The sequence below is a fragment of the Gambusia affinis genome, linkage group LG15 (assembly GCF_019740435.1).
Source record: "Gambusia affinis linkage group LG15, SWU_Gaff_1.0, whole genome shotgun sequence".
Taxonomy (NCBI): domain Eukaryota; kingdom Metazoa; phylum Chordata; class Actinopteri; order Cyprinodontiformes; family Poeciliidae; genus Gambusia; species Gambusia affinis.
In genome coordinates, this window is record NC_057882.1 from 9,775,964 (window position 1) to 9,789,036 (window position 13,073).

General features: G+C 36.4%; 1 protein-coding gene across 4 annotated transcripts in view; it reads right to left on the reverse strand.

Annotated features, from left to right (window-relative positions):
- nrxn2a (neurexin 2a) overlaps nt 1-13,073 on the reverse strand; it is a 162,975-nt gene that overhangs the window by 102,949 nt on the left and 46,953 nt on the right. For 3 of the 4 annotated variants that reach the window (XM_044139847.1, XM_044139848.1, XM_044139849.1), the window contains exons 4-6: nt 13,008-13,037; nt 12,767-12,778; nt 5,242-5,543 (exon numbers count right to left, since the gene is read on the reverse strand). In XM_044139847.1, the coding sequence (XP_043995782.1) occupies nt 5,242-5,543; nt 12,767-12,778; nt 13,008-13,037 (344 nt within the window). The remainder of the gene's footprint in view (nt 1-5,241; nt 5,544-12,766; nt 12,779-13,007; nt 13,038-13,073) is intronic. The other variant, XM_044139850.1, reaches the window with a different exon arrangement.

Consider the following 13,073-nt stretch of genomic DNA (forward strand, 5'->3'; position numbering starts at 1 on the left):
TCTCTTTTTTGTTAATGGTCATTGAGGTTATTCAACATCATTTCTTAAATCTTGAGTGGGAAAATGTCACGCAGGAAATATTTTGGTGCCTAAAGACTAAAGATTTTTTTCCATTTTCTCTAAATATTTCATGTACCCACTGCAATAATGTTATTTACCTAAAACAAAAATTATTGTTATATTTTATTTATGTTTGGCACTGGTGATATTTATTATAATACTGTTCCACATGGGACAAAGGTAGAAAGAAAGAGACATTTTCTGTCTAACCATCTCAGATGTAAACATGGAGTTTGCAAAACTCTACCTGGAATGTAGCTGGAACTGTGTGCTTTGGTCTGATCACAATAAGATTAAACGTTTTGACAACAACAACTTCTGGTAGATTTGGTGTGAGACAAAAGACAAACCTGTGCAAAACACACAGGAGGCGAGATCCATGATATTGTTGGCCTGTTTCTGGGGACCTTGTTGGACAGCATCAACTGTTTGAAATACCAGGAGATTTAAGAAACAATCTGTTGGCCTCTGCTAGTGAAGTGAAAATGTGTCATTGGTGGGTCTTTCAGATGGATAATGATCCACAACATATGGCCAAATCCACACAGACATTCACTCTTTAAAGACTAAATGCTGCAGAAAAGCTGCTGGATGTTCTGAAGACGACATCAGAGAGAAAACAGAATTTTAGTTAATGTAGTTAAATTGTATATATAGAGGAATGGTAAAAAAAAAAAAAAAAAAAAGCATATAAAAATTTTAAGTGGTGTCATATAAGTGAGGTCATAAGATTTGTCTAAAAAATAGTTTATCAAATTATAGGTTGGATTTTGTTTTCTTAATTTTCAGTATGATATTATGCTCCTGCAAAAAAAAAAAAAAAGACTCAATTATTTAGCAAATCTTTACTAGTAGTGCCAACATTTGTAAATAGTAAATGTAGAAATAGTTTTTAATAAATTATAATCAAGCGACAAAGATCACTAGGGGTTAACATTTTACCTAAATTTATGCGATGCTTGTGTCTGTCATGTGAAAACTAGACAATAGACTAATGGAATACCTGGGACGGCATGCTCGGCTTTAACCTCTATCAGATAAAAGTCTTTCTTTATTCAACATCCTATATTGATTTGTGTCCATCTAAGTCTTCGGAAAGTCGTTGGCTTGGACAGCAGACAATGAAAAGGCTTCAAATTGATGACACGAAACATTAGGAACCTTTAGAAAAACAAGCTTTCATGGCTACAAACTGATTGATGTTGCTCTCCTTTTCTCTCGATAACGATAACGCGGCACGACCACAGTGTGGCATGAAATTACACCATGTGCAGCACATAGATAGTACCTGAACTGGACTGAATATCTGGGGTATGGGATCAATGCATTCAGAGAGACATGCAGAACTGGGTCATGATTAATTTAAGACACACAGCCACGGCTACGCTTCAGTATTTGGGTGGCAACAACTTGAAACTGACCTCTCATGGAGAATTTCATTGGGTATGCTGTGTGGAGTGAGCAGATTTCCACCCAAACAGAAAAAATAAGGTTAAGGACGAACCAAGCCCTGCTCACCCATGACTGAAACACACTGCCAATCAGAAAAAAAGTAATAGGAGAAATTCTAGCCTCAAAAGCACAACCAGATCTAATAAAATGCTTCCACCCACAATCTCTCGGGAGTAACAGTTCCCCCTATCTACATGTCAGTGAGGTAACTTATCTGAAGGGAAAGCAATTTACACAGGGATCAAATGCATGCCTGAAAGCATAAGTGACGTGGCTAACATTGGATTGCTGCTCCTCTGGAAGCTAGGGTAAAGAAATAGATGTGGAGGAGGATGCAACACACACAGCTTTTGTATGACGGGTTCAGAACATATTGGTGATGATGAGCCGGTTAGATACAAAATAGATGTGGCTATGTTAAAAACAACTGGCATTCACAAAGATTGCTATGAGTGTATTGAATATCTCATGTTTAGCTAAGTTAATCTTAGATAATTTATGCAGACTAACCACCATGAGAGTAGATGCTCTATTGTCATTTTTAGAAATGCATCATGTTAGACTTTGTGGAGGTTTTTTTTTTTTTGTATGGATTTAAAAGCATCTCATAGACAGTACTTCAATATGACACATTCATTTCAAACACAAGTGCTATAAATTCAGTCACTGCAGCATGCAGAAATTTGACCTTTTTAAACAAAACCATGTTTAAAATACTGCATTTCATCACCAGCTTGTATTGGATATGGATTATTCAAATGTGTTCTGCTTTTTTAACAATTTTTTATTGCAGTCTCCAGCAATGTTATCGACTGTAACAGAATTGCCCCGCGCCGCGAGGGCCCAATTAACACCATTGCCAAAGAAGATGGCATGCTCAAAATATTTAAGGGCATTAATGTAGCTTGGACTTTTCTGGCAGAAAACATGGCCTTTTTTTTCTTTGGGTGGTGTGTGGGGTTGAGCAGTAAGAGCTGCTGCAGGTTTTAAGCAAATTCATAATAGTAAATATTAAGTGAAAAAAAGAATGTCAGTGAGTGACACAATTTACAGGTAGAGTTTAAGATAAATAAAATAATAATAATAATAATTTAAAAAACCAGGACCAAACTAACTTAGCCTTCTGCTCTCAACTAACAAAAAAGGGCTTCTTTTCTAACGCAAAAAAAATGCATACACTGCAATGAATTTTGAGTCCTTTAAGTCAGAAATGAAAAGGCCAAGAACTGCCTGAAAACTATGAGCAAAGTCAACCGTCAGACATGAGCTAAATCAATGTAGACAAGTTTACAGTCAGTACAATTTACAACAATGATTTAAACATTGGAAATTATATCAAATGATGTTCTATTTACTTTATTTACTATATTTATTTACTTTAATAGATAAAATATGTGGCTTTAACTTTATGCGATTTTTATGTGAAAAGATGTTTGTATGAATAAAAAAAACAGCTACTTGCTTACATTGCCTTTTTTCAAAACATAAATCAAATGAAACTTTCTGTTTTAATGTAGAGGGTCTAAACTCTCTTAGCTGTTTGCTGTTTCTAATGGTAACTGTGAGGCTGAGAACAGTTTAAAATGTCTAAAAGTGTTTTGTCTGATAAAATTAATTGGTAGAAAAACCTGAATATAAACAAAGCCCAAACTCAGATTGATGAATCTGTGGGCACAGGCATTAGTCCCTGTTTTAGGTTGGAGATAATCCAAGTTATAGAAAACATGAATATAAAATAGATAATGATAATAAAGATTATTAACATATTATTGCTGCTATTAGATAAAATGATTGAAAAAAGTAATGACATTGTATTTAAATGTTTGTTCCTTTATTACCATTTACTGTTTTGCATAGAAATGTATCATAATGAAAAAAAAGGCTAATTATTTGCACAGTTCTCACTGCAAGCAAGTAGTGTGAATTACATTATAATAATTTAAATTTGGTGGGTTTGAAAAAAACAAACATGTAAGTCACAGTGAAATGAGAACAATTGCACTAAAGGTAACAGTGAAAGTATTAGATAAGTTTGGGAGATCAGCACATTGTCCAGATTATTTCCAATATAGAAGATTTAAAGCTAAGTAACACTCGGCTGCAGAACAATACAGGAAAACAATGCTGGACACATAAAGTTGCTATGTTCATTAAATAAGCCCATCTCGTTTTTGTATAACTTACTTATCCTGCTGCAGTGTTGCATCAGAGTCTGCAGATACCAAAACAAATTCAGAGCGCTTTGTGAAACTGAAGCACACAAAAATATGGCAATCTGAGTGACGATAGACGTGGCAAAACGAGCAGACTCCTGGAAAATTATTACTACTGCAGTCTGCAGTGCATTCTTATCATTATAGGTCAGTCATTTGCTTAAGCCCTAGAATGGACAGATGGTCTTTTTATAATGCTTGTTTGTATTGACTTTGAGGTAAAAAAAATTAAAATAAAATAAATAATTGAAAGTGTTGTATGAAAAGACAATATAATATGTTTCATTTTAAATGATAAAATAATGATCAAAATACACCCCACCTACTAGTCACAAAGTGAAATGGGGAGCAAAATGAATGTGTACCATTAAGTTTCAGAGGTGAAAATCTGCTTAACTCTTTTGTTTTAAGTCCAATTAAAGCCTCAGATGGGTTTTTTTGTGTGTTTATCCCCAAGTCTAAATCCAGTCTCAAATTGTTTCCAAATCAAAGTTAAATATCAGGTCTTTCACGTTATAAACCTTCCATTTTAAGCTCATGTCAAGTCTTCAGTCTCACGTCTCGGGTCAAAGTATCAAACCCTTAAGGGAAAAGTCCAACCAAGTCCTCAACAATTTCATCTCAATTCCAAGTCAAATGCCAAGTATTTCATCTCAACCAATGTCAGGCCTCCACTCTTTCAACTCATGTCCAAGTCGAGTCTGACTGAATTTAATTTAATTAATGACTGAAATTATTGTTGTAGTAATACAAAAAGTGCAGTTATTGTCCTCTAACAGTGGGACTGTTCAGGGTTGTGAAACTGCTTTGTCCTTTAACACGTGACGATCAACAATTCTCTTTATTTTTTCACATTTCGCTCAGCATCTAAAGAAACCGCTAGAAACTTAATTGGTGCAATGCTTCCCTCATTCCCTCATGTTCCTAGGCATTGGAGAAATTATGAAACAAAAGTCAGGTGTACTAAAGTAAAGTAAAAAGGTAAAAAAATTTAACTGAAAAGTTTTTGGTAAGTTTTGTTTTTATCTGCAATGTCATATGACATTTCAGGGAGGTTAAGTTTGTTTTGTTCTGACATTACCTGAAAATAATTAAAGAGCTCATTGTGAGAGACATTAGATTGAGAGAAAAGAGGGTTGAGACAAAGAGGGAAGACATCTGGAAAAGGTTCAAGAGGCAGGACTCAAACCTGTGACGGTCTCGTCAAGGACTGAGGACGTGGGTTCAGCGCTCTATGCCCTGCACCACCACCATGCCAGATAAATCAGAACTTTCCCTTTCACAGGAGAATATGCACATCTCTGTCAAACTCTGGAGCTAACTTGCCTATTTACATTATAGCCTGCAGGTGATTAATACATTTTTTTTTTTTTTTTAGTAAACTCCAGAATCTTTAGAGCATCAGCCAAAGTAAAGTCTTGGGCTAATGCTCAAGACTTGAATTTGAGGCTTCGGTGCCTTAAATTCAAGTCCTGATTCCAAGCACTGAATGCTGAGGTAACAGTTGCATACACACCTGGCGAAGGTTGCGTGTCACTCGCACATCATGCCAAACATTGTCATTGAACTTTCCACTGGCAGGCTCCACCAGCGCTTCAAAGGCCCCCGAGCCCAGGTTGATGACCAGCCACACCGCTCCGTTCCTCAGCGACAGGTTAACATAATCGGCTGACTTCCCGGTGTGGAGCAGCAGGCCGTTCCTTTGCAGGGTCCGGAAGGACAGCGTGATCTCATCCAAACTGCTCTGAATGGGAGTCGTGGACAGGTTGTAGCTGAAGAACTCGTTGCCTTTAAAGGTGGCCACCGACTCTTGGCGCCCTGAGAGGGGAAAAGAAACATCTTGGGAAAATGTCCGTATAATTAGATAAAACTGTGACTCTGCAAAATGAATGCATTTACTTCTGAGGCATGGCTGAGTAAAATATGTTCGGCGGGTAAAAGTAAGGACTAAAATGAGTAGAAAAGACAATATTGCATGACAGAGCTATTTAGACAAACTGTCTACATGCATTTAAACTAAATAGAAACAAATAACAAGTAAAGAGTATAACACAATGTAGATCAAGCTATCTAAGCATGACCTTTTTTCACCCTTTTGAAAAATACATTCAGCATTATACAGTATTGCTATTTCTTCAACATTAACATTTACTGTGCCTTGCAAGAGTATATACATCCCCTAAAAGGGTTTCACATTTTGTCACGTTATAAACACAAACAGCTGTTTATTTTAATGGGATTTTATGTGACAGACAAAAACAAGGAAGAGCATAATTGTGAAGTGAAACAAAAGTGTTATATTATTTTCAACTTATTTTACAAATACAAATCTGAAAGGAAGGACAAGGATGCTTGTCAGAGTTAGTGAGAAGATGGATGGAGCTAAATACAAAGTATTTCTGAAAAATCCCAGTTTGAGGCCATTCATCCTTCACATTACGCTCTATTTTATGTTGGTCTAAAAAAACAATGCAATATGGCAAAGTTTAAACTTGTGATACACTTTGGGATAAACCCAAGGCATGTGAATACTCTTGCAAGACAATGTCAAATATTGGTCAAATATTTGTCTTACACCTACTTTCCAAGACTTGTCACTGGGTGATATAGATGCACAGTGAAATGTTTTCCCAACACTACAGAGGACATCATATAGAGGATGACTAACGATGTTTTTGCTGGTTTGACTGTTCTAGCAGTTTGAATTTCTATTTGAAACCCACTCAAATATATGTGGTAGATAACACTAAAACACATGACAAATATATAATAAAAAAGTTAGACAGCTAGATAAACAGACAGACAAATGCTAGACTGACAGACGACCACATAAATACAGTATGCTGAGACAACCACTCTTGACTATGACAAACGTCTCCAGTACAGTACCAACGCTATAATTTCTGCCATTCACCTGTTGTTTGACATTAACATGGAATAGGAGTTGTTAACCAATAAAATACCCCCATTTAAAATGTGTAGGCTGTTTCAAGCTTTGTCCTTAGATAGTTGCAGTGTTTGCGACTGAGCAAGCTATTTCAAGCAGGACGGATAAGCCGTCCGTAAAGCCTGTGCTTGTTTGTACTGTAAATGTCAGCGCCGATGCTCCAGGGCCAATTTAAGGCTGTGGGTTGACTGGGCCCCATTACTTTTTATTGTTCAGGCTATGTAGGTGCTCAAACACTGTGCACACAACAAATTGATAAATTATCAGTTAGCCTCCCTACTGATAAGTGCATTCTTACCAAAAACAACAACCCAGAAGTAGACACTACACAATTTAAGCTAAAAAAAAAAAAAGTAAAATTTTTAAGAAATGAAACCGAAACTAGTGCAATCTTTTTTTTTCATTATAACTTCCTGCCATGAAAATGTCCTCTGTAAATGACTATGACACCATCTTAAAGGTCTTCTGTAGGGGATTATGAGTAATTACATGGGGAGCCTATCTAGAAAGTGGACTAATATCTGCAGAAACAACAACAATTTCCCAGCATGAGAAATATTTATTACAGTGTTTTTCTTTTAGTCACAACATCACACATACTTTGGCGCTAACTCTGTCAAAACGCTTTCTAAGAGGATGGCCATAGTCATTATTGCAAAAGATGCTTTCCAAGCAGATTTTTTTTTTTTTGTACGTTGCTGCTGACTGGAGGCAATAAGGTGGGGGAGGCTTTGCTTTCAAACTCTCTTGGAATTAAGCATGAGACCATTGTGCTGAACCAAGATGCAAATAGAAGAACCCTTCGATAGAAAATGAAAGCTCAGCAGAATATAATGGAAACACCAACAGTCTCCAGGAATCTCTCCTACTTCTCCACTGGATGTCATGTCTTGCTCTTTTTTGTGTCAGCAATTTGCCTTCTCAGTGATCTTCAACCACCTCGGCACTCCCTGAAAGCCATCGCTGCAAGTATGTGTGTGCCCAAAAAAAATTATGATTTATTGAGCTACTTCCAAAAAGAGAGGCCTCAAATATTATTGGTTTCACACTTTGTTTAACACAATAAAAGCAATTAGAGGGATCATATCGCATTGAAAAGTGGGAAAAATATGCAACAATGTGTTACAATACATATATATCTCTTATTTGGAAGCAGCATAAAGATGACTGTTATGTTATTTGTCTTTGTCTAGCATGTAGCTATCCTAATTTCCCAAAGGAAACAGCATTGTAGCATTGTCTAGCATATCAAACTGCCTGTGAACTAATAATTGTACCAATTCATTAACAGTTTATGCCCTTGGATTTAAAAAAGTGTCTCATTCAAAGTCATTTTACATCTAAAGATATCTGATTTCTTTGCTAATAAATAAATAAACAGGAAAAGAGGCGCTGTATACTTTACTTTTAGCTGCCTTTGTTGAAATATTACATTAAAACAATTGATGTTGCGGGCCAGGTACAGCTAACTCACGTTTTAACACAACATATATCCTGTCCTATCCTTGAATTAACTGAAGTAGCTTTTGGTTCAGTTTTAGCATTCATTGCTCTTGGGTTCATGCCTCACATCAACTAAAGTAAATTTGATTAAGCAGAAATAAAGATCAGCTGTCCTAGATGGATTTTCATGACCTTTACATCTTTTAGCTAAGGTTGCAGTTTGCATACGGAGTCAAAAGTTTAAAATTATCTTAATGTTTAAGGGTGTGTGAGGAGAAGATAAGGAACATTTTATAACATTTTATACACCACGGTGCAGCAAAGAGTAAAGAAATACAGCAGAAAAGACAACAAAAACTGGATGTTTTTCAAAAATAAGAAAACGACGAGATGTAAGCGTCGGGAAAGCTTAAGAGGCCAATAACATAATGGAAGAAGCTGTAAAAATCTAGGTCATGTACTGGTTATATTATACATATGACAACAGTCCCTGTTAAATTTGATATGTCTGGAATAAGATGGACATTTGAAACATAGAATCACTTCCTTCAAAACAAAACACTCAGGCCTTAAACCCCTGGACCACAATTCCATAAAGTACATTTGGTATCTCCAAAGAAACAACATACCCAATGTGAAATATTACGTTTTTGTAAAAGTGTTTGAAATTGTGAATCATTTCAATGATTAATTTAGACCCCAAAACCTTCAGGTGTCTGCAGAAAAAAATTAAAAGGTTCTTAAATGAGAGGCATTGTGTATTTTCCACGCCTAATGGCATTTTATTCCACAATCAAATAACTATCTTGCCATCAGTTGTTATAAAAAAGTGCTTTATGCATCAAAAACACCTTCAAAGAATTGACTTTGCATCATTGTTATATCTGATGCCTTGAATTGGCGTCTGTCTAGAACTTCCTTCACTTTCTGACACTACCTATTCAGCACATCATCACAAGGCCTCTCCACGCTGCTCACCGTTCTTAGGAGCATTATAGTTTGCATGATGAGCTCAGCAGATTATCTATCCACTAGATGTTTGCTATTTGCTGCTGCTAGTCTGGAGGAGCGATGCTCTGTGGGGTGGAAGCTTAGCTGGCAACTGCAGCTTCAAGGTGTAGCTTTGGGTAAAAAGGTGGCGAATGGTATAGGAAGGCACTTAGGCTCCTCAAATGGCCACCATGATTTTTTTTAAACATACATGAATGAGTTAAAGCAACACTGTATGTATGTTTTTGATGAAACAATGACCTTATAACATGGGTGTAAAGCTCATAAAAGTCAATTTTGCATAATATCCCCCATTTAACTTCTCTGTGTTGCAGAAAGTCCAAGAATAAACCCTGAATAAACAAAAAGAATACTTTAAAATGTTCACAACTAAATCTGACAGGAAAATTGTGGGGTCTCCTCAAGAGATGTTGTCAAGATCTGGAGGATTTGTAGAATTTTCATATTAGAGGCCGATCAGATACTAATCACTCTACTGGTGAGAATCTGTGACGTTTAGAAATTCCTACGAAAGAAAAGAGAATACTGAAACTGAAACAGCAAGTCCTTCAACAAAGAATTGGCTTAGGGAGTTCGTAACCAAGTAACTGTGGTGTTTTTTTCTACACTTATTTCTTCTGCATGTTTGACCACAATAATGAACACATCTGTTCATTAATATCAACCTTAAAGCAAAGTTACTGTCAATGGAGCAGGCCGTAATCTAATTCTTAAGCATGAATAAAAGCAGTGTTCACATACAGTCGGACAATCATCTCAACAATGGGCTACAGCAGATAAGGAGAGATTAAAAAAAGTGTAGCTTACCAGCACAGTCCATGGGGGCCTGAATGATTTTACAATTTGCGTTACATCAAGGATTTCTGTGCACACCAGCCAATATTCAACCTCCTGAGGTCTGCATGAATCTATCACATCATATCAGAACTCTATCTCGAACAGCCCCTAAGGCTAAAGCTGGGTAATTGCTAATAACTAATGGTCCTTCAAACATTTACCATTTGAATAAAAATTTGATGTCTCATGTACATGCTATGATATCATTTTAATAACTGTGGGCTGCGTTATGGTTATCACTCGCAGATACAATTCTGTAAATCTTCCTTCTAAAATGAATTTCTCTTTTACATTAATGCATGAAATTAAGCAATTACATATCCCATTCTTCAGTTCATGATAACTCACATTGTGTGTGGCTTTGGGACACACTTACTGTACAATGTCCTGAATCAGCTATAGAGCAGTTCTTCTGAGAAAGCAGAGGATGTGGAAGCATTCAGTGTGTTCAGTCACAGCGTTCAGGCAGCTTAACTGCCCTTAAACATGCAGAAATGAGCTCCACAATTAGAAAACAATAAAAGCAGACTTTAATCTAAAATATCAGACCCATGCTTGGCCTCTAGCTGCATAATTTGTAGGTGCAGATAAACCGGTCTAATTCGATTAAGTAATTTAATCAGAATAGCCTTGATATCATAATCAGCTCAGCACAAAACATGTGCATGAGAACATTGAGAGTGCCGCCACACCCTCTTTTTTCAGAGGATGTGAAAATAACACAAGATGACAGACAAAGCAATTTCAGTTCACAGCTGCAGATTATTCAGTTTTACGTCTCTGAGGAAATTGAGTTAAAAAAAAAAAGAAAAGAAAAAGCAAAGAACACAGGAAGTGTAATGATAACCCAACAGCAGTGTTTTTTTTCTGTTTAGGTAACTCATTATCTCAAGGACTTGGCCAGAATGGGTCATCAAAGCCACGTCTCAAGTAGGTTTCAAGGCAATACAGACTCCCAAGGAGACACGAGGAAAACCTGAAGGCACAGCACATGCTTCAAAACTAAATATCTATATGTGTTTGAATTTATATGTACAGACAGTGCTTTAAAAAAGAATTATCTCCTTACAGATTTCTTCTACAGATTTTGAGTTTTGTGGCACTATTACATATTTCAGACCATGAAGCTAAATTTAACATTAGACAAAGATAACCTTCACAGAAACTGCAGTTCTCGAAGGAGGATTTCATTTATTTGGGGTGTAAGCTATCCAAACCAACTTGTTTCTGTGTGAAAAAGTATTTGTCCATTAAACATGCCGACTGAGGATTGTCATCAAGTGTTTCCTACAATCGGTGATGATTCTTTTACATTGCTGTGGAGAAATTTTGGTGAGAAAATCTAAAATAAACAAAAAATGACAAAAATCCATTTTTTTCAAATTGTGATTTAAATTTAAAAAAGGAGATGAAGTGAACTAAACCTTCAGATGCCCTTTTGGGAAAAAGTGAAAGCCATCTAGCTCCATTAAGTGGTTGTCCAGCCTTGGAGGCAATAACTATTAAGCATTTCCTATAACTGGCAATAAGTCTTTTAAATTGCTATGGAGAAAATGTGGTCCACTTTTAGTTCCAGAATTGTTTTAATTCAACCCCATTGGTGGTTTTTTGAACATGAAAAGTCTGCTTAAGAGTATGCAACCTCATCTTAATTAAATTTATGGACCAGACTGAGTAAGTGCCTCCAAAATCTCCATTTATTTATTTTATTTTGTGCACCAGGCAATGCTAGACCTACTGATGCGCTTAGTATTGTTATTCTCCTGCTTAACCCAAATGGGCTTCAGATTAATGTCACAAACTGATCAGAATTTGTGGTTTCATCAAATAAAGCAAGTTGTCCTGAAGTAGCAAGGTAGTTCCAGACATTCACACCTGCAGTTTGATTGCAGCTGTGATGTACTTTATGCCTAACAGGTCACACACCTCCCAAAAAGTTTCCACTTTTGTCTCGTCACTCCACTGAATATTTTCCCAAAAATCTTGGGAAACATAAAGACGATTTCTTTGGAAAATCTAAGACAAGACATTATGTTTTTTTTCTTCCCAGCAGTGATTTTCATCTCAGAACTCTCCCTTGGATGCCGTTTTGAAAAGTCTCTTTCATATTGTTGAATCATCAATACTGACCTTACATAATTGATGCAAGTGAGGCCTGCGGTGCATTCAATGTGGTTATGGGTTTATTTTGTTACTTGAGCGAGGTCATCTTTGATATACAAAAAAAGTTCACGATCTGAAACATTTTAAATTGACACAAAGGCAAAAGCAGAAGAAAACTGTAAGGGAGCTAATGCTTTTTCTTAGCACGGTAAACGTATGCATCTCAGAATTAATTTAGGTAATTTTTTTTTCCCAGTTTAGCAGCAGATGCATGTTTGCCTTCCAAGATTTTACTCTCACTGCTGTGGCTTTATTTTAATTTAAGCGTTCTACAGAGTGTGAAAAATGATAAATAACAGCATTGCCAAGTGTGTATGACTGGGCTGCTAGCTCTTTATTAGTGAAACTCCCCAAGGTAAAGATTTCGCTTCCATTTGTGCTTTGAAATCCCCTGCTGATCAATGATCATAAGCAACTCAGTGAGAAATCTGGGTAGTTTTGAAATTAAACCCTGAGAATGAAAAATAGCAAAAACCTAATGCAAGAATTTATTCCTATCAGAATACAATTATCTGTCTTGATTGTTTTGAAAGTGCTAACGGTACTTTTGGGATGGGAAACCTTTGCTCTTCATCACTGAATCATCTGAAAACACCATTAAACCAAACCGAATAAGTTCTATTAGCATTAGAAGCATTACCTTGGCGTAAAACTGCAGAGATGAAGATGTTCCAGTAGATCAGTCAGTGGTCAGGACAAGGGTTTGACGGACAAATATTGAGTGAGTAGTGAGAATAACATGAGAGGAAGCATAAAATGAACAGGCAAGTATATGTAAAAAATAAAAAGAGGAGAGGAAATATTAGTGCAGCACAGTAAACCGAATGATCTCTGGGTGTTCAGGTGGCTGGGAGGGAAAAGCAAAACAATAGACCCCATACCTTGGCGGTTTAACATCAGGTGCGCCAGACCTTGAGGGAAAGAACAGAAAAAAGGATACGAAAACA